Source organism: Melospiza melodia, chromosome 10 (genome assembly GCF_035770615.1).
Source record: "Melospiza melodia melodia isolate bMelMel2 chromosome 10, bMelMel2.pri, whole genome shotgun sequence".
NCBI classification, from domain to species: domain Eukaryota; kingdom Metazoa; phylum Chordata; class Aves; order Passeriformes; family Passerellidae; genus Melospiza; species Melospiza melodia.
The window spans coordinates 21,355,605-21,379,073 of NC_086203.1; the positions used below are offsets into that span (position 1 = coordinate 21,355,605).

At 45.1% G+C, this 23,469-nt stretch overlaps 2 protein-coding genes and 1 long non-coding RNA gene across 4 annotated transcripts in view; 1 reads left to right on the plus strand and 2 right to left on the minus strand.

The window, feature by feature from the left end:
- The window catches only part of LOC134422579 (uncharacterized), a 21,676-nt gene extending 20,749 nt beyond the window's left edge, over positions 1-927 (minus strand). Inside the window, exon 1 of the long non-coding RNA XR_010028845.1 lies at positions 806-927. This is a non-coding gene — a long non-coding RNA (uncharacterized LOC134422579). The remainder of the gene's footprint in view (positions 1-805) is intronic.
- The window catches only part of CFAP100 (cilia and flagella associated protein 100), a 13,579-nt gene extending 1,778 nt beyond the window's left edge, over positions 1-11,801 (plus strand). Inside the window, exons 2-15 of one of the 2 annotated variants that reach the window (XM_063164796.1) lie at positions 732-815; positions 1,181-1,287; positions 2,501-2,690; positions 3,285-3,352; positions 3,989-4,152; positions 4,724-4,804; positions 5,419-5,597; positions 5,680-5,818; positions 6,518-6,566; positions 7,134-7,285; positions 7,942-8,077; positions 8,862-9,064; positions 10,506-10,599; positions 11,492-11,801. In XM_063164796.1, coding sequence (XP_063020866.1) covers positions 794-815; positions 1,181-1,287; positions 2,501-2,690; positions 3,285-3,352; positions 3,989-4,152; positions 4,724-4,804; positions 5,419-5,597; positions 5,680-5,818; positions 6,518-6,566; positions 7,134-7,285; positions 7,942-8,077; positions 8,862-9,064; positions 10,506-10,599; positions 11,492-11,554 — 1,647 coding nt within the window. In that variant the 5' untranslated portion in view covers positions 732-793 and the 3' untranslated portion in view covers positions 11,555-11,801. Of the gene's footprint in view, positions 1-731; positions 816-1,180; positions 1,288-2,500; positions 2,691-3,284; positions 3,353-3,988; positions 4,153-4,723; positions 4,805-5,418; positions 5,598-5,679; positions 5,819-6,517; positions 6,567-7,133; positions 7,286-7,941; positions 8,078-8,861; positions 9,065-10,505 lie in introns of both variants that reach the window. The other variant, XM_063164795.1, reaches the window with a different exon arrangement.
- Positions 11,802-12,108: 307 nt separating this feature from the next.
- On the minus strand, positions 12,109-23,469 carry ZXDC (ZXD family zinc finger C). Its single transcript, XM_063164793.1, has 10 exons — positions 22,428-23,469; positions 21,787-21,939; positions 20,807-20,885; positions 20,552-20,682; positions 19,764-19,934; positions 18,528-19,213; positions 17,736-17,820; positions 15,818-15,981; positions 14,963-15,064; positions 12,109-14,256 (listed from the first exon to the last, which is right to left on the minus strand). The coding sequence occupies exons 1-10, from the start codon at positions 23,467-23,469 to the stop codon at positions 14,170-14,172; spliced, it is 2,700 nt and encodes an 899-aa protein (XP_063020863.1). The 3' UTR covers positions 12,109-14,169.

Below are 23,469 nucleotides of genomic sequence, written 5' to 3' on the forward strand. Positions count from 1 at the left end.
AGAGCAGAGCAGGTCAGGAATGGTGCCAGCAGCAGAATTGCATCAACTGAACTAATACCTCACTAAGCCCAGCTTGCTGCCTTTGGTGATTAAAGGATAGCTTTAACAATGCTCTATCTGTTCTTTGTAAGTGAGATCATTCCCACTCTGGCTTGTCCCTTAGGATCCATAGCAAAAACTACAAAAAGGCCAGAGTCAGAGAAACAAAAAAATAACCTTCAACAGTTTGCCAACCTAAAATGAAAGGGAACAGAGTTCTGCAAAGTGTGTCTGTGCTGTCCAACAATCATTCATGCTTATTGCGAGAAATGCACAATGCTGAAGCAATTACTGGGAAGAGCTTTAGTGAGTAAAAATGTAGCTTGTGAGCTAGTGACAGGAGGATGAAAAAGCATGGGTGTGGGTCAGAACTGGCGACTGGGTGAGAAAAGAGACAGGGGACTTGGGTTGCTTGCTGTGTCCAAATTTGTTTTGTTGTTGCTTTCCCATCAGTTTATGTGTAAGGAGGACTGTGTTTTACACAGCTTTCACATAAGGCAAGGATGAACATCTTCTGGAGGTCAGAACATATGTGTTTCCCAGATTAATGGAGCTTTTTGTTAATTGCTACAGGCACTAAAGGCTCAGTGGTTAAGATACAGAAAGCCCCCAGGTCTGTCGCTGCTGTAAAACTTATCACATCAATTACTGGCAGATCCCAGCTGACTGATTTATGATTTTCTTTGGGCCAGGGTCAAAGACACCATCCTGACATACAGCATCAACAACTAAAAGTCTCTCTTCCAAACTTGAAATGGAAACTCACCTCGTGTCAGGTAAGGATACAATGCTCCAGCAATGTTTCCTTGTCAGCTCAGAGGAGAGGCCCAGAGTTCTTCTGCCCTAAAACAGAAGAAATGGGTACAACAGTTACAGACAGAAAAATCCCTGTCTGAAATATTGTTGTTGATCATCAGAAATGGCCAAGTGACATAAACCACACAGAGGTCTCAGTTTTGTCACTGGCTTCCCAGAAGCCCAATCCAGCTCCCTGCCCTTGATCCAGCATCTGCCCACACTCCAGGTGTGACCCAGCACATCCCACTCCCTTTGCACTGGGTCCAGATATTCAGCTTCACATCTTCTACATCCTCATCCTGGGTTTTTTTCTGTTTGGTTTTTGTGTTTGTTTTTTTCCCAGAAAGCACAAAAGAGGACGAAAAAAAGCCAATGAAAAATCCATTTAAGCTCCCAACAGACACTGAACTTTTCTCAATGAGAGACAAGGAAATTAAGAAGGCACAGGAGGTATGTACACATGCTTTAGGCTAAACTGTATAATAAGCAATTACTAAGGCAGGCACCCACCCAACAGAATACCAAAATTTAGCACATGAGAGATCAAAGACCTCTTCATGGGAAAGCTGGGGATGTTCAGCCTGGAGAAAAGAATGCTCTAGGGAGACCTGATTGTGATCTTTCAATACTCAAAAGGTTCTTGCAACAAAAGAGCAACTTTTCACACAAGCAGATTGTGATAGAGCAAGGGGGAGAGGATTCAGCTAAGAGAAGAAAGATGTAGATTAGATGCTAGGAAGGAATTCTTTACTGTGAGGGTGGTGACACTGGCACAGGTTGCTCAAGGATGTTAGGGATGTCCCATCCCTGTTCCAGGCCAGGTTGGATGAGGCTTTGAGCAACCTGATCTAGTGGGGTGCCCCCATTCATGGCAGGGATTTGGAGCTAAATGATCCCAAAGATTCCAGCCCAAACGTTTCTGGGATTCTGTGATCTCTGGGAGGTCTGACTGTTGCACAGCCTGGCACAGTGTGAAAGGAAGCAGGAGGTCTAAAGCAAGGCCTCCTCACCTCACACTGGGGACTGACACAGTCTGGTTTTAGCTTGGGTTGAAGGGCACTAGACAATTATGGGGAAGAGCTCAGGAAGCATTGTACTAAGGATGTCTGCTGCGTGATGTCCTCACCATGAACCAGGCCCAAACTGTGCAGACAGCACTGAATTACGCTTCAGTCCATGTGAAAGCACTGAGCAGGAACACCTTTTACCCTCCAGACGGTTCTGGAGTGGGTTTGAATAGATCTTCTCAATCTGAATTTAATGGTTTAAATGTCCTTGTAGAAGTTGGACTGAGTTGGTAAAGTGTTGGCTGTCCCCCTTTAACCAAGGGACTCCAAGGATGAATCTCAGAAAATTTCCATTTGCTCACAGCAATAACCCAAGAAGGAAAAATGAGGACAGTGAGTGGATACAGACTGGCACAGCTGGTGGATGGATGCAGAATACAAATCAACAGAATAATGACAACAAGTGCTAAGAAATTTAGTGTTTCAATTGCCTCAAGAGAGAATATTATTAGAATTAGTCAGATAAACTAGGCAAATATGCATCAGCAGGGTATCACCACTGCAAGTTTCCAGGCTGTCAATAACTTACTCATGTCTTTAAAAACCACAGCACACAAAGCACAGGATCAAACAGTCACATATCTGACTTCTCACAGGAACGTGAAAAGAGGAAGACCATGAAAGTCCATGAGAAAACTACTTACTCCACTAAAATGAAGGCAAAAAGTGGGTTGAGAAAAGCTTTGAAAAGGGAGGAAGAAGAGGAGAGCAGAAAAGAGGCGACCAGTGAAGAGAGACTGAAATACCTGCAGGAGATGCTTTCGCGGAAGTTGGCCATGAAAAAAGGTGGAGAACGGGCACTGTCCTTGCAGTGGGGCTGCTCAGCTGGGTAACAGCCCAGAGCAAAGGCCAGAGAGGGGATGGGCAGGGCAGCTGGCTCTGGCTGACCCTGGGGAGGCCATGCAGACAGTTCTGTGCTGTGTTTGCCAGCCCCTGCGTGGCTGAGCCATCTCCAGATCAGGTGTTTACCTTCAGGGCCTGGGCCAACCCCTCACTGGGCCCCACCAGCCTTGCAGCAGTGAGCTGTAGCCAGCTGAGGGGTTGCAGGACCTTGTGTGGTGGAAACCTTCCTACTAAGCCAACCTAAAGTTGGATTTTAATGGATACAGGCCTAGATTTTCTGCCTCTGACATGAGAAGATTTGCCATTAGTGTCTAGAGGACAAGGACCAGATTGTCCACTCCATTCTCCCTGGTTTTACTCTATGAAAATCCATATGAAACTGATCCTAAGCAAGGTTATAACTATAATACAATAATCAGTATTACTGACTCCAGTGCCAGCCAGATCCATGCTCACGGCAGCCTACATATTCATTGTGTTTTGCCTTGGCCATATTTCCCCCTCTCTAGCCTAAGCAACTTTATATTCTGATTTCAGATTATAAATTCGACAGGGAGACTTTCCATGGCTACCTACAGGACAGAAAACAGATCTTTTTTCTTGAGGTACATAGCTTTTAGCTCATTACTTTGTTCATTTAATTACTCTTCCCTGTGTTGCTTTGTTTTGATGTTTATTCTCCCGAGATCAATGCCTGGAGGTCTTTCCAAGGTGGCACACATCAGAGCTCATGAACTGACTGTCCAACTCCTGCCTCACAGCCACTCAGAATCTGTAGCCCAGTAATTCCCAGCCAAGAAATAAAGGAATGTAGGTCATTCCCATCATTCATTAGCCACCATGGAAGCATCCCATTTGTGAGATGCACAGTTACACAGTAAATAAACTGTGGCTGGGAGCCACTCTGAACTCAACATGAGGGAATGGAGTAACCATGCTCAAACATTCCCATTAGTCATCTGTTATTGAGCTGTAACACAACTGAATCAATCTTTTGTCAGCCAGGAGTTAATGTAGTGCTGGGACTTCTGAATTCTGTCTTTAGATTCACTGCTTATTTACTGTGTTCCTTCTGAAATACCTCCTGGCCTCCATGTACCTGGCTTGCACTAAGTCACACACCTGAGTTTGAAATCCTTTCCCTCTCTGCCCACAACTCTCAGGGAATTTTGGAAAGCTAAACCAATGTACCTTCAAAACCACCCAGCTGATGTCTGTGTTGCCTTTGGGGCTCATTTCAGCACACCATTGCAGTGAAGAGAGGGGAGATTGAAAAGATGGAGAACATAACAAAGGATGAGGAAAGAAAGCTGGAAAAGGCTGAGAGAAGGATGGAGAAGGATGCTGCCATGTTTGATGCCTTCCTGAAGGAGAACCACAATAACTCTGTTGAAGCACTGAGAAAGTAAGGAGCTCTGAAGGAATCACCACTGTGCTGTTTCATTCTGGGCACAGGAATCTGCTGCTTGACCTCCCTGCAGGGTTTGTCTGAACACCCTGAGTTTCCCAGAGTTACAGTTCTGGTTGCACTTTCTCTCCACACACTCAATAAAAGAGAGGAAGGAGAACAACATCCAGGGAATACCTCATTGCAAAAGCCCTTGCTCTGGGGGCAGCAAGGAACCTGCTGGTGGCTCCACCACTTCCATTCTTCCCACAACACCCTTCACTGGAGGGAGATGCCTCTGCCCAGCCCCTCAGTGAGGGAAATTGGGCACTTTGGCCCTTTGCAGGTCTCACAGGGGCACAGCTGCAACTGATGCTCAGCAGCAGCCAGTGAGGGAGGCCTGAACACTGGGGTGCAATGCTCTGCCAAGGACAAAGGGTCTTCAGGCAGCAGCCAAGCGTCTCCTGGCACACATCTATAACACAGATTTGTAGGGCTCATATCACATCTTTTTCACTGTTTCATAGGCACCTCAATTCACTACTCACTGCTAAATTGTTTAATGGCTTGTTTGTGCATCTTTTCCTAGAGCCAAAAGAGAAACCTCAGCAAAGACGAAGAAAATAACAGAGATCCAGGGACTCACAACTGAAATAAAGAAAATCCAAAGGTAAGCTTGCTCATTACTTCTGCCTCACCTTTAACAGCCTCTACAGTGCTACAGCTTCACAGTCCTTGCAGGGGATAGATTTCTAAAAATGTTTCCATTTTAAGATCAAAATGTTTTGGCTTTTGTTTTCCAGATGTTTTGTTTCCAGATGCTGGCTTTGTTTCTAAAACAACTATTCTAGTTTTCTAATTATATTTTTTTTAAAGTATAGATATTTCAACTCCAAAATTAAATGCCTAGCATCAGATTAAAATCCAAACAAAACTAAGCAATGCATTTTGATGGGGAGCTAGGGAAAGACAAAAAAAAAAAAAGTATAATTACCATTATGAATTGAGCTGGAAAAATGTCTCATTCCTTTTCAAGAAAAAATTCAAAAATTAGCAAGCTCAGTTCCATAGCAAGAGATATGACCAGGGAATATGACTGATTCTCAGTTTCCACATGAGAAACCACAAAGAGCACAGGTTCCCTTTTGCCTTTGCATATCCATGAAAAAGTGTGCCCTCTCTCCCCTTCTCTGGATGAAACTGAATATCAAGAGTGAGAAAGAACCTGTTCAATCAGAAGCTTCCCTCCCTGCTAACAAACCTTGTCCACTTCTCTCACCCCAGTGACATCTCCAGATTTGAGGACACCCTGCAGGAGTACAAGATGTACAGGGACATCCTCTACCAGCTATCTCCAAAAGAGTGGCAGGAGGAGCACAGAAAAAGGCACAAAAAGGAAAAGGATAAGGAAAGAGAACCCAGGAATGAAGGAAGGGCTTCACCTCCCTCCAGCACAGAGCAGGGTGAGTGCCAGCACAGTGATGCTGCTGCTGCTGCTGCTGGGACAGCCCTTGGCTCTAAGTGGGCACCTCCTCTTGTCTCCAGAGCAGGGTCCCAGTGGCCACAGTGTCACTTTCACGGATATTCCGAGCTCCCTGCTGTTCTCAGAGAGTTTGGATTTCAGGGCACGCGATCTCAGGCCACAGCTTAAACACTTCCTGCAGCCTCTTCTGTCAAGAGACCTGTAAGTACCAGATGATGCAAGCAAAGGATTAAGGACTGAAAAGAGCACTGAGCTTACTGGGAACCAGCACAGGGGAATCCTGCTGCTCACCCTGGCTGGGCATTCCAGGTTCTGGGGCTCATTGGAACAAACTCAGAGACCACAGAAAGCTGTCAGTGTGCAAGTCAGTCCTGTGTGCCTGCTCCAAGTGAGCTCCATCCTCAGATCCTCTGCTGAGAGCCTGCCCAAGGGGGGCTGTCACCAAGACAATGCAAACAGAGGTTTTTAACCCTTCATGGCACAGGTACAAGTGGAAGTGATGAGCAGACTGAGCTGCCAACAGCAGCAAAGAATCACTTCCCCCTCTTCCAGCTCTTGTGCAGAGGGAGAAGCACTAAACAAATGAGTGAGTTACACTCACTCCCAGTGAGTTTAAAGGCATTTGGATCAGCACCCTCAGCTCAGGTTCATGTGTCATGGCAGCCCCATGGCCAGCACAGCCAAGGGCAGCACTAAAGGCAGCTGCTCATGGACAGAAGGAGCTCCTGTGCTGTTTGTTTGTGTGGCCCCCCGACCCTACTGACCCCTCAATATCCCACAGTGGGAACGTGCAGAGGAGTAAACAGGGACAGTGAACAACAGCAATGTTCCTGTGTCACTAATGAGATCCCTCTGAGCTGTCGTTTCTCTGAGGGCCTAACACACAAAATGCTTTTTCAGAAGTTCACTGGAGGATGCAGAGAGTGAAGTCAGCTCGGACGAAGATGAGGTCAGAAGTCATGTGTTGAAAAATTTGCATTTTCTGTTTGTCCTGTGTCACTTATCAATGTTACTAATTTCCCTCACCTTCTAACCATTAGTTACAATTTTGAGGATTTACTGTAGTTACAAATTATAAATGTACATTTATACATTCCTGAATGTTCACACTTTTGTTCACACATATTATAAACACCTTAGCTTAACTTTCCTCCAGTTTCCAAAACCCTACCATCATCTCTAAGCTTGCCATCCTCCAGTGAGGTATGACATCACAAAATGAAAGATTTTTATATTAGTGCAGTTACTGTCTTATGTCTGAAATTGAAGTTTTCCCACTCACTGATGTTTGCAATACTTTTTACTCCCCAAAATGCAATTTGTTTTGGGGGTGAGCTGTTGAGGCAGAGTAGAACTACACACATAGCAGGAAGGATGTCCATGTACAAACAAACATGGACCTCTCTAGATGGAAGAACATTTGAATAGCCAGGGCTGGTGCAGACCAATCTCCACACAGTTCAGTGAAACAGAATCTAGAGCAGGGAAAAGACTCATTACATGTTTTCCTCTCTAGGAGCCTGAGCTCTACTTCACTGATCCTGAACAATTGCTTAATACTTTCATGGAGATGCTGGATGAGAACTTATCCTTTGTCCTGAACTCCCAGGATATTGCAGAGAGCTGGAACAAGGTCCAGCAGACTTTCATCAGCACACGTGAAAGCATGTGAGTGTGGCCCTGCAGGGGATGGAAGGGGTCTCTGGGGTCCAGCTTCCAGACATAAGTGACCCCTCTGTCCCCACAGACACCTCACTGTCAGACACACAGCAGGGTCTTTCTTTGAGCTCCTAGGAAAGTGTCCCATATGTGCTTAATTTAGGAGGTAATAGTTGAGCTTGGGACTAATTCCTTAGTCCTCAAGGCATAGTGGGGAATGATGCACTGAGCATCCTGGAGTCAATGTTAGTGCAATTCTCATGAAAGAAGACCAAAGAAAGAAATAAGGCAGTTCCTGGAGTCATCAGTGCAAATGCTGACTCAGTGCAAAACCTTCCTAGAGGAAAGCAGTAGAGAACCCATCGTGTGCCATTGTAATCTAAGTGTCAATGTCAGATAGACGTAAATATTCCCATTTAAAATGTAGTTTTTACATTTACAAAATCTTGAATGCTTAGCAATGCTACTTCTCCCCCCCCCCCCCACACACACCAGCACAGTAACTGCTTTTCCATTAAAAACCCCCGAAGTTCCCCGGGTTTTCAGGAAAGGCTGAAGTGTTACCTCCATCTGCCGGCAGCAGAGGGACCAGCCCGGGCTGCGGAGAGCAGAGCCGTGTGCTCCAGAGCTGCCCTTCCCAAACGCCTCCTCTCTCTGCCCTCCAGGGAGAAGGAGCTGGCAGTGCTAAAAGAGCAGGTGAACACCCTGCGAGCCTCCGTGGCCAAGGAAGAGGAGAAAGTGGCCGAGCTGAAGCTCAAAGTTCAGCTCTTTTCCCCTGCAGGACACGAAGGTGATGACCAGGTACAGGCTGGGATCCAGGCAAGGGGGGCTCACATGTGCACAAGTGGTTCCTCTTCCCCAGTCCCATCCATCCTGGGAGCAGAGCACACAGGGGTGTGCACAGAGCAAACGGGTGTGCACAGAGCACACAGGGGTGTGCACAGAGCACACTGAGGACACAGAGCACACAGGGGTGTGCACAGAGCACACAGAGCACACAGGCGTACACAGAGCACACAAAGCACACAGGGGTGTGCACAGAGCACACAGGGGAGAGCACACAGGGGTGTGCACAGAGCACACAGAGCACACAGGGGTGTGCACAGAGCAAACAGAGCACACAGAGCACACAGGGGTGTGCACAGAGCACACAGGGGAGAGCACACAGGGGTGTGCACAGAGCAAACAGAGCACACAGAGCACACAGGCGTACACAGAGCACACAGAGGGGCACTGAGGAGGGATCAGAGCTGTTTCCCAGCAATGGAAAGGCTGGTTTGGGGCACTGCTGAGGCAGCAAACTGGGGCAAACCTGTCTGCTCCAGGTGGGAGCAGGCTCCCAGACACAGCTGGGCAGCTGCCACCTGACCCAGGTCACAGCCAAGCTGGGAGGATGAGACCAACAGGACAAGTTCAGCCATCTGTCCCTGCCATTGCCCTTGGCCAGCCAGGAAACAAGCAAATGAGTCTTATTGAGGGGATTAAAGTGTTTCCCTCACAGATTTCCTTTGGTTTTGGAGGGATGTTATGGTTCCACTTGGCAGAACCCAGCTGCGGCACTCACCATATCTCCTGTCACCTCCAGGACAAAGTGCTCACAAGCCTGAACAAGAAGGTGCAGGAAGTTTATTTCCAGTGCACTGGAGACAATGAGGCAAACCTGCCAACAGTAGAGATGTTAAAGGTCATAGAAAAACAGCTTATTGATTTACTGGACAGCGTGGAGAGAATCCCAGCAGCAAAGATAGAAAAGGCTGTGAAAGACATAAGAAGGGAACAGAGGGCAAGGTAAGGCAAGACCTTCTTCTGGAAAACATCTCTATTTTAACTGTTGACAGCTGAAAGAGCCAAATCAACCCCCAAAAAAACCCTGTAGCAGCAATCTGAAATCCCATTAAAGCAATCCATCCAATTTTACTTCTGTAAGGGTTCTACATTCACAGTACTTGCATCTCTTCATCAGTGAACTGCAGCCCACAGCTACGTTAGAAAAGGCCTGCAAACTACAGCAGAAAAATCTAGAAGAATAAAAAAGAAAACACTAAACCCACAAACAAAACCAGATTCTGAGAATCGTAATTTTAAGAAAACAATTTCAGTAACAAAATTTAAATTGAATAAATAGAAAATTAAACCTCAAGTTTTAAACCTCAGCCCACCTTGCCCTGATATTTTGTCAGACTTTAATACGTACATAAGGGCATTTATCAACAACTCCAGCTTTGAATTGTTTCTTCTACAAAACTTTTAATTTTAATTTGTATTACTAGATTAAATAGTAGCAATAAACACAGTCAGTGTAAGTCCCAAGATGAGACACATTCTTATAGGCACAGTTACACAAAATTTCACTTCACAAATAACAAAGATAACTGAACTGGTGACTGCATCTGGCCATCCTCAAGTGGATCAGACAGATTAACATGAGGATTTAAAGCCAGACAGCAACATTTTGGTTCTGCTTATTCTCTTTCTCTGCATCATTATTCAGCTGTGTAGTAGAAAAGGGATGGTGCCTCTTCCTGATGTTCTGTGAATAGGCTTGCACTCTTAAACTGCAAAATAAGTATGAAAAACATTTATTCTGTGCTGGGGATGGAGGAGAATAATTAAGGAAAGATACCACACACCCCAAAATAAAATAAAATAAAATAAATATATTTTATTTTTCATATAAAATAAAATTAAAAATTTTATTTATATATAAAATATATAAATATTTTATATAAATAAAATATAAATAAAAAATAAATTAAAAATAAAATAGAAATAATTTTTTTTAAACCCAAATAAAAATAATTTTTTTTAAAAACCCCAAAAAACCCCAAACAAACAAAAAACACCCAAAAAAACCCAAAAAACAAACAACACCAACAAAACCAAAACACAACAAGCCCTACTAAGAGCATTAAACATTTTCCTCAAGTTTTCATGGTTAAGACTGCAGTTTCTCTGCACCAGTGTTCCATAGCTTGAGCCCGTTCCTGTTCCAGCACTTCATTTTCATCCCATCACTCCAGAAAGAGCAGGACCAGCTGCAGGCAGTGCTTCCCTCACCCTTCACAGCCACCAGCTCCAGCAGCAGGTGTGCCCCAACCCCTGTGCTCCAGTGGTTGCATGGAAGGTGTGATGTAAATGTTGTGTTAGATGTTGATGCTGTGTGCCAAAAGCACAGCTGGTGCAGCTGCAAGCTGCATTTAACCCATCCTTTATTCCCTCTCTTCAAAAGGCTCAGAGAGGAAAAGCAGAAACAAGCAAGGCATCAGCAGGATGAAGGATTGAAAAGGGATATGGAAAAATCACAGGTATCTGATGAAAATAAGGTAAGTGCAGGGGTTTGTGGAAATACCTCACTTCACAGCTCACTTTGGAGAAGCTGGGGGTACCTGAATATCAAGTATTTAAGGGAAAAGTATTCTTAAGGGGCCTCCACAGCTGTGTGGGGATGGCACCTACAGCCAGGTGTAGTTTGCAGGATTTACCCAATTTGCAGGAGTGATGTAACTTAGGCCACTGCTGGGAAGTCAGTCACAGTGCACATGATTCCAGCTCAGGGTCCTTCCATCATCCTTCTCCCAACCACATGACCCTCTCCACTACTTGCCAGTTCTCAGTAAGCTCATTTCAACTCATGACCTTGGTTCTATTAAACCAAGCATGAAAATTGGCAAATGAGGAACTGGGCAGCAGCAGGACACTCCTGATGACAGTAGCAAGGCCCTAGATCAGCTCAGCCACATCAAACCACATCTCTTCTGACATGTTCCACATCCTGCCACACTCAGCTCTGGCCCCTTGAGAGGCTCATGCAGAGCTCCTGCCATGGCTGCTGCTGCACCTTCCCCAGGTCAGCACAGCCATGAGGAGACCCTGGTTCTGTCACAGTGACAGCACAGGTGACTTGGGAGCAGGGGCCAGGAGTCCCTGCCCCTTTAGCCAAGAGAAAATTTCTTTGGATTTCCAACTTCCCATCCTCTTCCTGACACAGGAATAATGAGGCTTTAGTCAGAAAGCAGTTGTAGGTACAGCAGTGAGTTGCAGAAGCTGAAGCAGGAGCACACACACAGCCTTCAGGTGCTTCACATTCACCTCCCAATACAGCAAGGTCACTCTGCAGACAGCCTGCAGCTGCCTGGGGCACAGGGCAGGGCCCACAGTAGCTTCAGTGCCTGCTCAGACACCAAGCACTGATCAGTGCCTCTTCCTCCTCTGCAGAACAAGAAAGTGGCCTTCCCTTCCAACCCATCTGCCAGGAAGAACAGCCAAGGAAATAGATAAGAAGGAAGAACAATTGTATTATTTCTCCTGATGGCACAGCCTTAACCACAGCTTACAGGGCTGATGCTGTTCTAGAAGTCTTTTCTAGCTCTACAATCTGTCAGTCTTTGCTCAGCTGAACTTTACTGTCCCATGAAATTTCCTTCTCCTACCCTAAGATTCCAGGGAAAGTTTGCAACCCCTTTTCCCCTCCTTTGGTGTTTTGCCTATGAAAATAAATAAAAAAATCTCTCATTTTGCTTCTCAAGCTCCTGCTAAGCACCAGTTCTTTTCTCATTCAGTTTTTGATGCCAATAGCATTACCTGAGCAGTGAGATCAATGACAGTCCTAGGTGACAATCTTTGTTAAGGCACAGCCAAGGCAGGCACCTCATAGATATTTATGATAATCACAGGTCTTCTGAAGGACTATAAAAGCCATTATAGACTCTACCCCACTATGGTGGAGAATACACAACTGAAGGAAAACCACAAGCTCTCTGCAGAAATCAAGCTGCCAGTAATTAGCTTTGTGTCAGATGCATCCATGCAAAGAACAATACCCAGTGACAAAGTGACCATAAAAAAAAAGCTTTATTAACCCTTTTGCACCAGCAGTTCTTCAGGTATCCATTGCCAGCAATGGAGCCCTAGCCAAGTGATCCAAGTTTCTGCCCTCAAGAGGTTAGCACTTTACATTCACTTACAAAGCTGAGTGAGGTACATTTTCAGAAGTAGAAAGATTTGGTTGCAAGTCCCATAAAAAGATGGAGTGTTCCTTGGCCATTTTAATGGATTACAAACTGGTATGGTCCTTGAGAACAGAATAATGCAGGCATTGGGAGCTCGAGGTGTCTCAGCTTCCAGGGAGAGCACGGTGACCCCTCAGCACAATTCCTCCTCAATCCTTCCTCCTCTCAGGAGGGGACTCTGTGCTGCAGCCACAGCCACCAGCAGATCCCAGATACCAACTGGTTTGAAAACCCAGCTGAGAGGGTTCAGACTTTCCCTGGATGTAAGCTGTAAACTCAGAGTGGGAGGAACAGAGAGACCTCAATGCTCAGTTAGGCTAAAGATAGAAAAATAAAGCTGGTTCAACCAGAGATATAATACTGCCTACAAATCAGGAGCTGAAGTTCACTGTAACCTGTATGCTTGTTTTCCTCCCCAAGTCAGCAATCAAAAAAGCATTTATATGGACACATACATAGTTCAAAAGGCACAGGAAGTAAAAGCATTTCTGAATGACCTCATGTGAATTTAACATCAGTATAACTGTAAAATAAATAAATATGTGCAAGATTAAAAAGATCACAACGTTCTCCTCTGTGACATATCTTATTTTGTAAAAAAAAAAAGAAAATACACATACGTGCATACACACACCTCACTGAGAATAAAAAAAAAGTACAAACAGTCTTTTATCAAACTCCTATACATACTTTTACAGGCATTCAGAACATCACCATAGGAAACAATTAAATTACTACCTTAAAATGTAACCAAAGGTGGTTTATTTTTCCCTATACAACCCTATACTTATTTAGGTGTCTGCAATCCAGGTGAGTACATACAACCTCTCCCCCCACCCCCAAGAGAAACTGCAGTTTTTCAGGGGCAACTCTTCCTGGGTAACAACTCTCTCCCCCCATAAAATACTCTGACAACTGCATATTTTGTAAACCAGCTCCAGGTGCATCTGACACTCTGGGATAGCAATAAAGAACACATGTTAACAGTGTTCAATTAAAAAAACAAAAACACCAAAAAACCCTAAATAAAAAAAGTAGTGACCAGTTCACAGGTAACTTGGCAGCGGTTTATAGATGAGATAAAAATCAAGGTGCTTAAATTTACATGACGGTCAACATTCCTCCCAAAAAAGGGAACACAAAGATAAAACAAACCTCTCTCAGATGCTGTTGGACTCTTAGCAAATCACTTACAGTGAGTACAGTTCTATTGCAGTTTTCTTTTTCAAGTTTTGCTGGAAGAATTCAGCAAAGTATTTGGGATGCAGGAGCAAGGAAAGGGAGAAACTCAACATGAGCTACAAACTGATTCACAGCTAAGTTAACATTTAGAATCTAGCTTTCTAAAACAAAGATTTTAGAGCATCTCATTTTCATGGCATAGAACATTAATTTTGTTACATGTGACACTTTATTCTGGTTTTCTGCCAAACACAGGGGCCGAAACAATCCTTTTCTTTGTGTGTGGAAAACACTTGCAAAATTTAGCTCTCATCTCCTTGGAAGGAAAGTTTTAACTGTCGCAGGCAGGATTATAAATTTGCATTTGTTAGCTGTAGAATACTTGCTTTCCTGTGAAAACAGTAAATATTACCTCAGTTTGAAGTGTAATAAAGTACTTCTCCCTGAAACAACACTGTACAGCAGTCTGCCTCAGCCTCCCAACCACCAGGCAGACAGGGCATCTTACACAGGCACATCAAGTGGGATTTACATTTTTAAAGAAAAATCTTTCAGCTGCAACTGTCTTAAGCAAATCACAAAGAGTGCAACCATACTTCAGTTCTCCTACTTTTCCTATTTTCCTTGGAAAAAGACCCACACAGTAATCTCACTCTGTCATGATTGCCCAATTTGTTTTCAAGTAACTGCTCTTAATAATCCTCATTCCAGATCCTGTAAATTTATTGTGCTTCCAGTGAACTGAGAGTTATCAGAACCTGCATCATCTTCGGTGGAATTGTGTGGTTCCTGTTAAAGCAAACAGACAGCATGAACTACTTTCACCTCTAGATGGTTTCAGTGCTTATCAGCAAGATTATCTTGACATTTATTCAACACCAGAGAAATGCTTGGAATGGCTCAGAGGAAACCCAAAGCTTTCCCCACTTGTCTTGTACTTATAGGTTTTGAGGAAAGTGCCCCTCCTCAACAAAAAAGATTTATTTTCTGTCCAGGAGAAACCCACTTGGCAGGAATAGGTACATTGCAGAGTTTATCAAAAATGAGGTTTTCAAGCAGGCTTCTAAACTTAACTGACACTCCCACAAGGGCATCACTCTGAAATCTAAGTTCAAGATTCTATTTCTCACTTCCCACCCCACTTTTCTGTAGCCTACAACATTCCAATTCTGATCCTGTTTCTTGACCCACCTCATATCTGCAAGATGGGATCAGGAAAACAAGGGTGGGGCATTTCAGAAAAAATAAGTTTTAGTTATTCATTACTCAGTAACAGAGGAAAAAACTACCCAACCACTTCTGATGTGTCAAAGGTTGGTAACAGACACAAGATACTTTGTGCAGTGCAGCTCTCTGCTTATTATTCCTTGTGAATGGAATTCAACTCCCAATGGAAAACAAGGTATTTTCATCAGGCAGAACATGAGAGTGCTCACAGTAAACTGTCTTTACATTCAAGCAAGGCAATAAAACCCAGTGGTTTGACATGCTGTACCTGAAGTATGTAAACAGGTAAATCCACTGTAAGCTGAGAATGTGAGGAGGAAGACTGAGAGCTCAGCTGAAAGGGAAGATCTCCCTCTCCTGGGGACTCATCCTGAGAATGCAGAAAAATTATCAAGTTACACAACCCGCAGGTAACTCAGCACAATATGGCAAATTTCACTCAGTCTCACAACCCTAAAGTATCTGATAAAGCCACTGCACTGTACTAGAAAGGCCCTACAACTTAAATCTGAACCTAGTTCAGTGTACAACCTATTATCCTGTCCTCACCAACCTGGAACACTGGCAAGATCTACAGAGGAAGGAAGGGTTCCTCTTTCAACAAATCTAACACAGAAACATGCAACAAGTTTCTCATGTTTTCATGAAGCTGATACTTAACATGGAAGTTACAAATGTGTACATCCATCAAAAAACAGATCAATGGAGAACTCAGCCCATAGGTCTCTCCACAACACAGCTGTTAGCAATGAAGGAGAAGGAACTTATCCTTTCTCTGAATACTACACAGCTACACCTGGCACAAAACCTATTACCGGCCATGCACCACTAATCAGCCCCCACCAATTATTAGGTTGTTTTAGTTCTTTTTAAATTTTAAGCTTTATTTCAATGGATAAGAGAAATAACAGTTTAGGCTGAAACTTCTTTTTGCAGGAACATTTTCATGTCCAGCTCATTTACTTTATAAATAAAGGTAGAACAATGTAAGAACACTGCAGAGCTCAAGACTCCACCCAGGGGCAGTAGTAGGACCTGAGTTCACAAACATTCAAATTCTTCCATAAATGCAAGTCTGGATAACAGAGAAGCTTAGCATGTTTTTCTTCTCCTCAGCTCTTACCTGGAGAAGCTGAATTTGCACATACTGGGCTCCTGTGGCAGGGTCCCTTATTGTCAGCCCTCCATTTGGCAGAACTATGTTACGACTGCCAGGAGTAGAGGAAGAAAAGTTGGTTGGGCTTACTTTACCACCCTTGTTTTTCCTCTGACCAGAACCAGATGCCCCTAAAAGAAAGCAATTTTAATATTTAGATAAATTTGCTAGAGTTTTCTGCTCGTATTTTTCAACTTTTTGCAGCTGTTTATAGCACACAGCAAATGCCCACAGCAGTGCAATATAATTAAGCACCATGTGACAACTGCTCAAAGGCAGAGAGCACTCAGCTGCCGAACCCCAGCTGCTCACTGAGCACCTTTTCACCTGAACACCACTGAAAAATCACAAACTGCTAAGCTTAGGGCCCTCCCCTGTGGTAGCACAGAAATATCAGCATATTTGTGGTGCTATAGAAAGGAATTAGGAAGTATTAGGATTCTATTTTTCATTCTGCAACTCATTTCCTGAGAAGTCACGCACGATTTTTCTAAACTGTAAAAAAGCATACTGAAGATCATTATTTACAGGAAGATTTCAAGGACTACTAGGTAGAACAGGCTACACAAGTACAACTATAACAACCTTAAGCTTCTTTTCAGTTTAAAGCAGGATGAACCAGCTGCTGTATCACAAGCTGAAAACCAAAACCCTATTCAAAACAAATGTAATAATACAGTCCTGTCAGCTCAGGTTTTTGTTTGGATTTAAAAAAAATCTGTAATAAATGAAGGGCTTGGATAACCTGTATTTAAACCCTGAACTTCCCTCTACAGTATTCACTCAATCTAGTTAAACTAATCAGAAATACAAGACTCTCTAGACCTCTTTGAAAGGCACAGCATACCATTCAGGCAACAGCTGGTGAAAAGTGGACTACTGGGAGTCTTGAACAGGAACAGAAACAGGAATTTTCTGAGGTCATCTTAGGAGTCATGCAAAGTGCAATCCTATTTTTTAAACTAATGTCCAAAAGACATGTTTGATGATACATGCATGTGTTTGATAATATAAGGGCCTTTAGAACTAGCTTCATAAAGCACTTCTCCTTCCATGGGATGATTTGCTGAACCAGACAGAATGTGTGCACATCTGCATTTTACAAACACACAAACAAAACAGCTCTCAAATCAGAAGCAGTCTTGCCTCAAAAACTTTTGCCTTGATTTTCAGAGGGAGGTCTAAGACACAGCAAGGCAGCACTAAACTCACTCTATGTATATGATATTGATGTATCATAAATCTGTAATATTCCACCCCAGCCCCAAAGGTAGGCACACCTCAAACACCTGAGCTTGTGCAAGTCCAGGGAATCATGGACCACATTTCATCTGACAAAGGAATTCACATCAAATGGCTCTGAGTGAAACTAAGAGGACACATCTGGAATCATGACCTAAACTCACCCAGCACAAGAACTCTCCACAAGGCTAAAGTATAAGAGAGAGGTTTGAGTATATCTAGATAATAAAAAAATAAATTCCTTCACACTGTTACTAAGTGAAATACAAAAGCAAAATCTAGCTGAAATTTCCATTGTCTGTACTGAGTAAAAGAACTTCCTAGATAGGACCAAAAGCATAAACAACAGCACAGTAACATAATTTTTAGTTGTAATAAGAAGCAGATGAAGAGATGGACAGCTAGTGTCTTGTTAATAATCATGAAACACAGGGCACAGCTTTCTTTGTAAACTTCCTGTGAATCTGATATTCCACAGAATGTGATTATCCTGAGTAACAGATGGTACACCACAGGCATAATTATTTTAACTATCAATAAACAGGACAGGACATTTAATAATGTTACTCAGAAACCTGCTCCCACTGCACTGCCAAAATTACGAAATATTTTTATTCAGTAAATGTAACTAATGGCTTCTCACCTGTGCTGCTGCCATTCCCTTTTTGTTTCTTTTTCTTGGCCAGCTGAATGGCTCTGTAGTCTGTTCTCGCAGACCCACTGCTCTCCTAGTTAAAGGAAAAACAAAAAAGCCCAGAGATGCAAGGTTTTTGACATTAAGAACAAAACAAGATAATGAAAACACACACTAATGAGTTCTCAGATGCACTTATCTTCTATGCTGCAAACATTGAATTCTAGTTTCCCCTGATCTTCTGATAAGTTTCAATAAATTCCCTGTATCTACTCAATATCTGCAGCTCAACACAAGAAGAAGTTAGCTCCACATTTGTAAGTGCTCAGATTTTAAGTGTGTAAACATGTACTTCATAACATAAACAAAAAGTTAAGTCTGCAATAACACAGTGAAACAGAAAGGGAAAAGTACTTAAAAGAGGAATGCAGACTGGAATGAAAATGCTGCAGTTAGTGTTACAGCCCAAATCCTTCCCTGGAATGAAATGAACAAGTAACACGTGTAACACTTATTCTTGGGTGTTCTTGCAAATTCCATTTCAGATGGGCGGCTGCTTGTTTTGAAAGGTTCTTCCTGAACTGTCCCCACCAGAATTTCAGTATTTCCTAGAACTTGTCACCACGCTGAATCTACCTGTGAAAACACACTACTCAACACATCCTTCTACATCTTTCATGAAAAGAGAGATAAAATGCATGATCTGCAAAATCTGAAAGGTCTCCCAACAAGGTGCGAGCAGCCAGGGATACCCTCAAAATCAGGCTGTCTCATCCAAGGGTGAGTACAGTTACTCCATACCAAAAACGAGCTGCCAGTCACTGTGCCAAGATCCATTTCCTTCTGTGCACTGTAACTCCCTGGGGGGTTGGAGAACACAAACTGCGTCACGACCTTGCTGCCCTCCTGCTGACCAACCACATCCGAGCTGGGGAGCAAATTCCGTTCAGCTTTAACTGGTGTCAGTAACTCAGGCACGTTGGTGCTGCCCAGGCTGCTGGAAGGAGTCAAAGTGGCTGTGTCCATTGTTAAATTATTGCTGCATGTCAGCCCGTGCACATCCTGACTGGAATTCCTCACTGACAGAGACGCCAGCGAACCCAAGGCTTCGGCATTGACAGTCTGTACATCATCCAAATTTAAAGTGCTTTGCTGTAGAACCGTTGCATTGGTTCCCAGCAGGAGAGAACTGTCCAGGCTCTGGGGCATGTCACTGCTGGCCACCAGGATCAAGGGATCCACGGCCTGGCTTAGGGAGCTGTTACTGACAGGCAGGCTGCCCCCCAGCGTGGAGCCCACCGAGGCCACGTCGATGGTGACGATGCCAGAGTTCACCAGCGCCATGTCCGCTGCAATTCCAGAGTTGTTACTGGACACGTTGGAAAACAGGGAGACGAGGTCCATGTTGCTGAGATCACTCTGCCCTGGACTAGTGAGCTCATTGCTGGGGGTGAGGGAGCAGGTTGCTTCCAGCTGAGTTAGGAGATCTGCAAGAGAAAGGTTTGGTTGTAAGACAGAGCTTCTACAGACAACAGGAAGAAAAGAAAGGTAAAATTCTATAAAATTCTATATTCATAGCCTACTAAAATATTTCCCACCTTCCCTGAAAGCATATTTAGGGAAAAGCAGCCTTCCAAAATAAGTTCATTCTTTTACTGAGAAGTGTGCTTATAAAAGCACTTGCCAAAAAATAACGCTAAGGCAGTGCAGGCCAAGTACAGCTTGTAGAGGAGTGAAAGGGGTGAAAAGAGAAATCCTTTTAGTCCTTATTCATATTTTACACATGGCATGGAAAAGAACAAGCTCTGCTTTATTGAAAAATGCTGCAATTTCTCACAATTTCAGAGGTCATACTCAAGTATCACTTTCTGATACAGAGATCCCACTGAATTTTAGAGCGTGAAACCAACTTCAGTCTCAGAGAAGATTCTGTCATTCATATCAATAGAACTCAGGTTTCAACATCAGTAATTACACATTTCCCTTAATAAAGCACTTAATTTTTCCACTGCACCCTCTGATAGCCAAACTCTTTACCTGGGCTGAAGTTATGCTGCTTGACCATGTGCGTTTTCATGCTGTGTTTGGAAGTGAACAGTTTATTACAGCTGGAAACGGGGCACCGCGACTTCAACGAGTCCACATCCTGAAGATGTTTCTTGGAGTGAATATACAAACTACTTCGTGCTGAAAATTTTGCACAACAGCCTGAAAGAAGATATAGAAGGCTTTGAAGTTTCAAATTTAATGAAGTTTCTATTTAATATTCATTTTAATGTCTTAACAAATCAGAATATCCTCTGCTTGCTGTTTTTCAGCACCTGTGCATACACTCAGAGGAACCACAAGAAAGTAAACCTGTCAAAGGGTAGGAGAGTTTAACAACCTCCTTCTGACAACATGAAATTCTAAAGTCATTGAGTGGAAAGCACAACCTTTTAACACTATGGCATCTGAAATTCTTCGTAACCTTTTAACACTATGGCATCTGAAATTCTTCGTGACAATTGCTGTAAACACCATAAAAAGTAGAAACAATCAAGTAGAGCTGCTTTACTTTAGAGCTGAATAATCCAGATCACACCCAAAAATCTTTGCTTCTGAAGTGTCACTGAAGTGGTGAGGGTGGTCAAGCTACAGTATGAAACAGAGTTTGCTCTGTCATTCGTAACTCTGAGAATGATCACTTGTTCAAGACTTCTGCCTCTTCAAACCCTGTTAGAAGACCCACTCTTAATTGCTCCAGTCCTGTACCAAGCACACATAACCTTTAGACAAAAATACACACCAGTTAGCAGGAAACACATATGGGAGTGGAGCAATACCTTCTACTGGACACTCAAATGGTTTTGTACCAAGGTGAGTTATACTGTGGCCTTTCAAGTGTTCTGCTCTTGTGAAGGACTTCCCACAGCCTTCTACTGGGCACATGAATCTCCTGTCATCTTCGTGTTTCCTACAAGGGAAGGAAATTGTCATTGGCATGATTACATCCACTACTGCTTAGCTACTGAAAAGAAACAAAGACAAGCAAACAGCCAGTGGCTTAGGACAGTATAATAAGAAAAAGCTTCCTGTACCTTTTATGCCTCAGAAGCTTGGACATACTGGTAAAAGACCAGCCACAGCCTTCGAAGTCACAGATAAAAGGTCTTTCACCTTGAATAAAAAATGTTACATTAATAATCTAATACAAAACACATACTGCTACTAGAAAATATTAAAACCTGCTTAAGTTGAAATAATTTAAGAAAAGACAACTCAACCAGCCCCTCCTGCAATACACTCCAAAGTCCTATCATATCCCTTCCCCCTCCTACAATCTGGGCTTTCTTTAACTCCATGCTGTTGCATCAGAGAGCACAAGTATTTATCAATCCACCTCATATCCTGAAATACTTCAATAGTCACTAACAGCATCACTCAAAACAGAAACACAACTGAACTGGTTTTTCCTGTTTTCATGGTCTGCCACTGTGTCTTGATTACAAGACTGTGAAGTGTGATTTGGTTTCCATCACATCTATGAACTTCAAGTGACACTTGAAAAACCTCAAAAGTGTAAAACCACGAAATCAGGAAAAGAGAGGTCACACCAGTAACATGACAAGGCTGTATTTCAGCTTTGCAGTGATCCTTGCAAGTCAGTCATGCTTGCCAGAGCTGAAATTTATCTTCTTGCTGTTCCAAACCTTGGTACGTACGTTCCACATGTTCTGAGAGTTTTTCACATGTTCTGAGCTGTTTGTTTGTATCATGAGTAAAATTAATGCACCGTTTTGAACATCTATGAACTTGGGAATAGAGCCGGGATAGTTTTTTCTGGACAAAATGCACAATGACAAAAGCCACAGCTTTGCCTATGTGCTTTACTACTTTGCACATGACAATTTGATTCAACAGAATCCTACCCCCAGAAGGCCAAGAATCAAATGTTTTCTCTGACTCCAAATAACTAATGTCACCTTTCCTGAATTTCAGTTTTTCCAGCAAACTGCAGTCCACTTTCACATACTGTGTTCCATGTACCTCCCCATGTACAAATAATCCCTGTGAATACCTGTGTGACTCCTCATGTGGATTTTCAGTCGGCAGGCCTTGTCATACTGCTTGTTACAGCCAGGGAATGAGCAGGAGAACTGCTCTTGCTCTCTGAAGTGCGCTCGATTGTGGGAGAATAATGCACTCACTGTGATAAACGTTCGCTCACAGCCTGGGGAGGAAAGGGAAATAGCAAATTTGCTTGACAAAACTCAGTGACAAAACTGCTCTCTTTTCTCCCTCCCAGCTTTTAGCGAGGTACTTTCAGGATCGTTTTTCAGGATATTATGTCTAGTGAAAGGGAAAAAAAACTAACAGCGAAATCCTACACATTACTCCCAGAAATTACAATTGTTGGGTGGGCAATCAGGTATAGCCTGGGTTAAGGCGCTCTGAACGCTGGCGCCGTGTCTTGCGGTGTTTCACTGCACCAGCACAAAGTCACAGGAGGAAAAGCACAGCATCCTCCAGCTCCCAAACTTTTCCTTTGGTAACTGAGGTGGTTTGGAGGAGAACCTTCCTTGACATTCTGAGGTACCACGAAGGGGAAGGAGCAGCGGGAGCAGAAGAAGTGAGCCGAGCGCCGCAGGGCCTTAGGGCAGGGATGATCCCAGTGTGTGGAAGGGGAGGGAAGGGAGCCCAGCCCCGGAGGCGGCTTACCGGGGAAGTCGCAGCGGAAGGGCCGCTCGGGCTCCAGGTGGCTGCGGCGGCGGTGGGCGGCGAGGCGGGCGGCGCTGGGGAAGCGCTGCCCGCACGCCTCGCACTTGTGCGCCGCCTCCTGCTCGTGGGCGCGGCTGTGCGCCCGTAGGTTGTACACGGTGGTGAAGCGCTTGGTGCAGCCGGGCGCCGCGCAGGCGAACGGCCGCAGCTTGTCGTGCGAGTGCAGGTGCCGCCGCAGCTTGTAGGCCGTGGCGAAGGACCAGGCGCAGCCCGGCACGGGGCAGCCGAAGGGCCGCGCCGCGCCGCCCCGCCCGTCCTCGCCGCCGCCGTGCGCCGAGAGCCGGTGCAGCCGCAGCTGCTGCTTGCGGGGAAAGGCCTCTCCGCAGCGCGGCTCCGGGCACGCGAAGGCCGGCGGCGAGCGCGGCCGCGGCCCGCCCGGCGGCTCGGCGGGGCTGGCGGCGGCGGGGGGCGCGGCGCCCGCGGGCTGCTCGGCGCCGGGCCCCAGCGTCAGGACGCCGTTCTCGATGCGCACCAGCAGGCTCTGGTTGTTGATGGTGATGGTCCCCGAGAAGGCGCCGTCCTCCGCCCCGCCGCCATCGCCGCCGTCGCCGCCCGCGGGGGGCAGCGGTGCCGGCGGCGGGGGAGGAGGCGGCGGCGGCTGCGGCGGCGGGGCCGAGTCGGGGGCCTCCTCCGGCGGCTCGGCGGGCGGCGGGCCGGGCTGGGCTCGCCCCTCTTCGCCGCCGCCCGCGCCGGGCTCGGCCGCGCCTCGCACCACGTTGAAGACGAGCAGGAGCCCGTCGCTGTCGGGCGCGGGCCCCGCCGGCGGCGCGCTGGGCGCCGGGCTGGCGGCGGGCTCCGGCTTCTCCTCCAGCAGCAGCACCGGGAAGCTCACGTAGAGGCCCGGCGCGGGGCTGCTGCCGGCGGAGGAGGCGGCGGTGGGCGGCGGGTCCCAGCCGGGCGGCGGCGGCGCGGCGGGGCCGCCATGTTGCGCGGCGGGCCGGGCCCGGGCCGCCTCCGCGGCCGGCAGCCCCTGCGTTTCCAT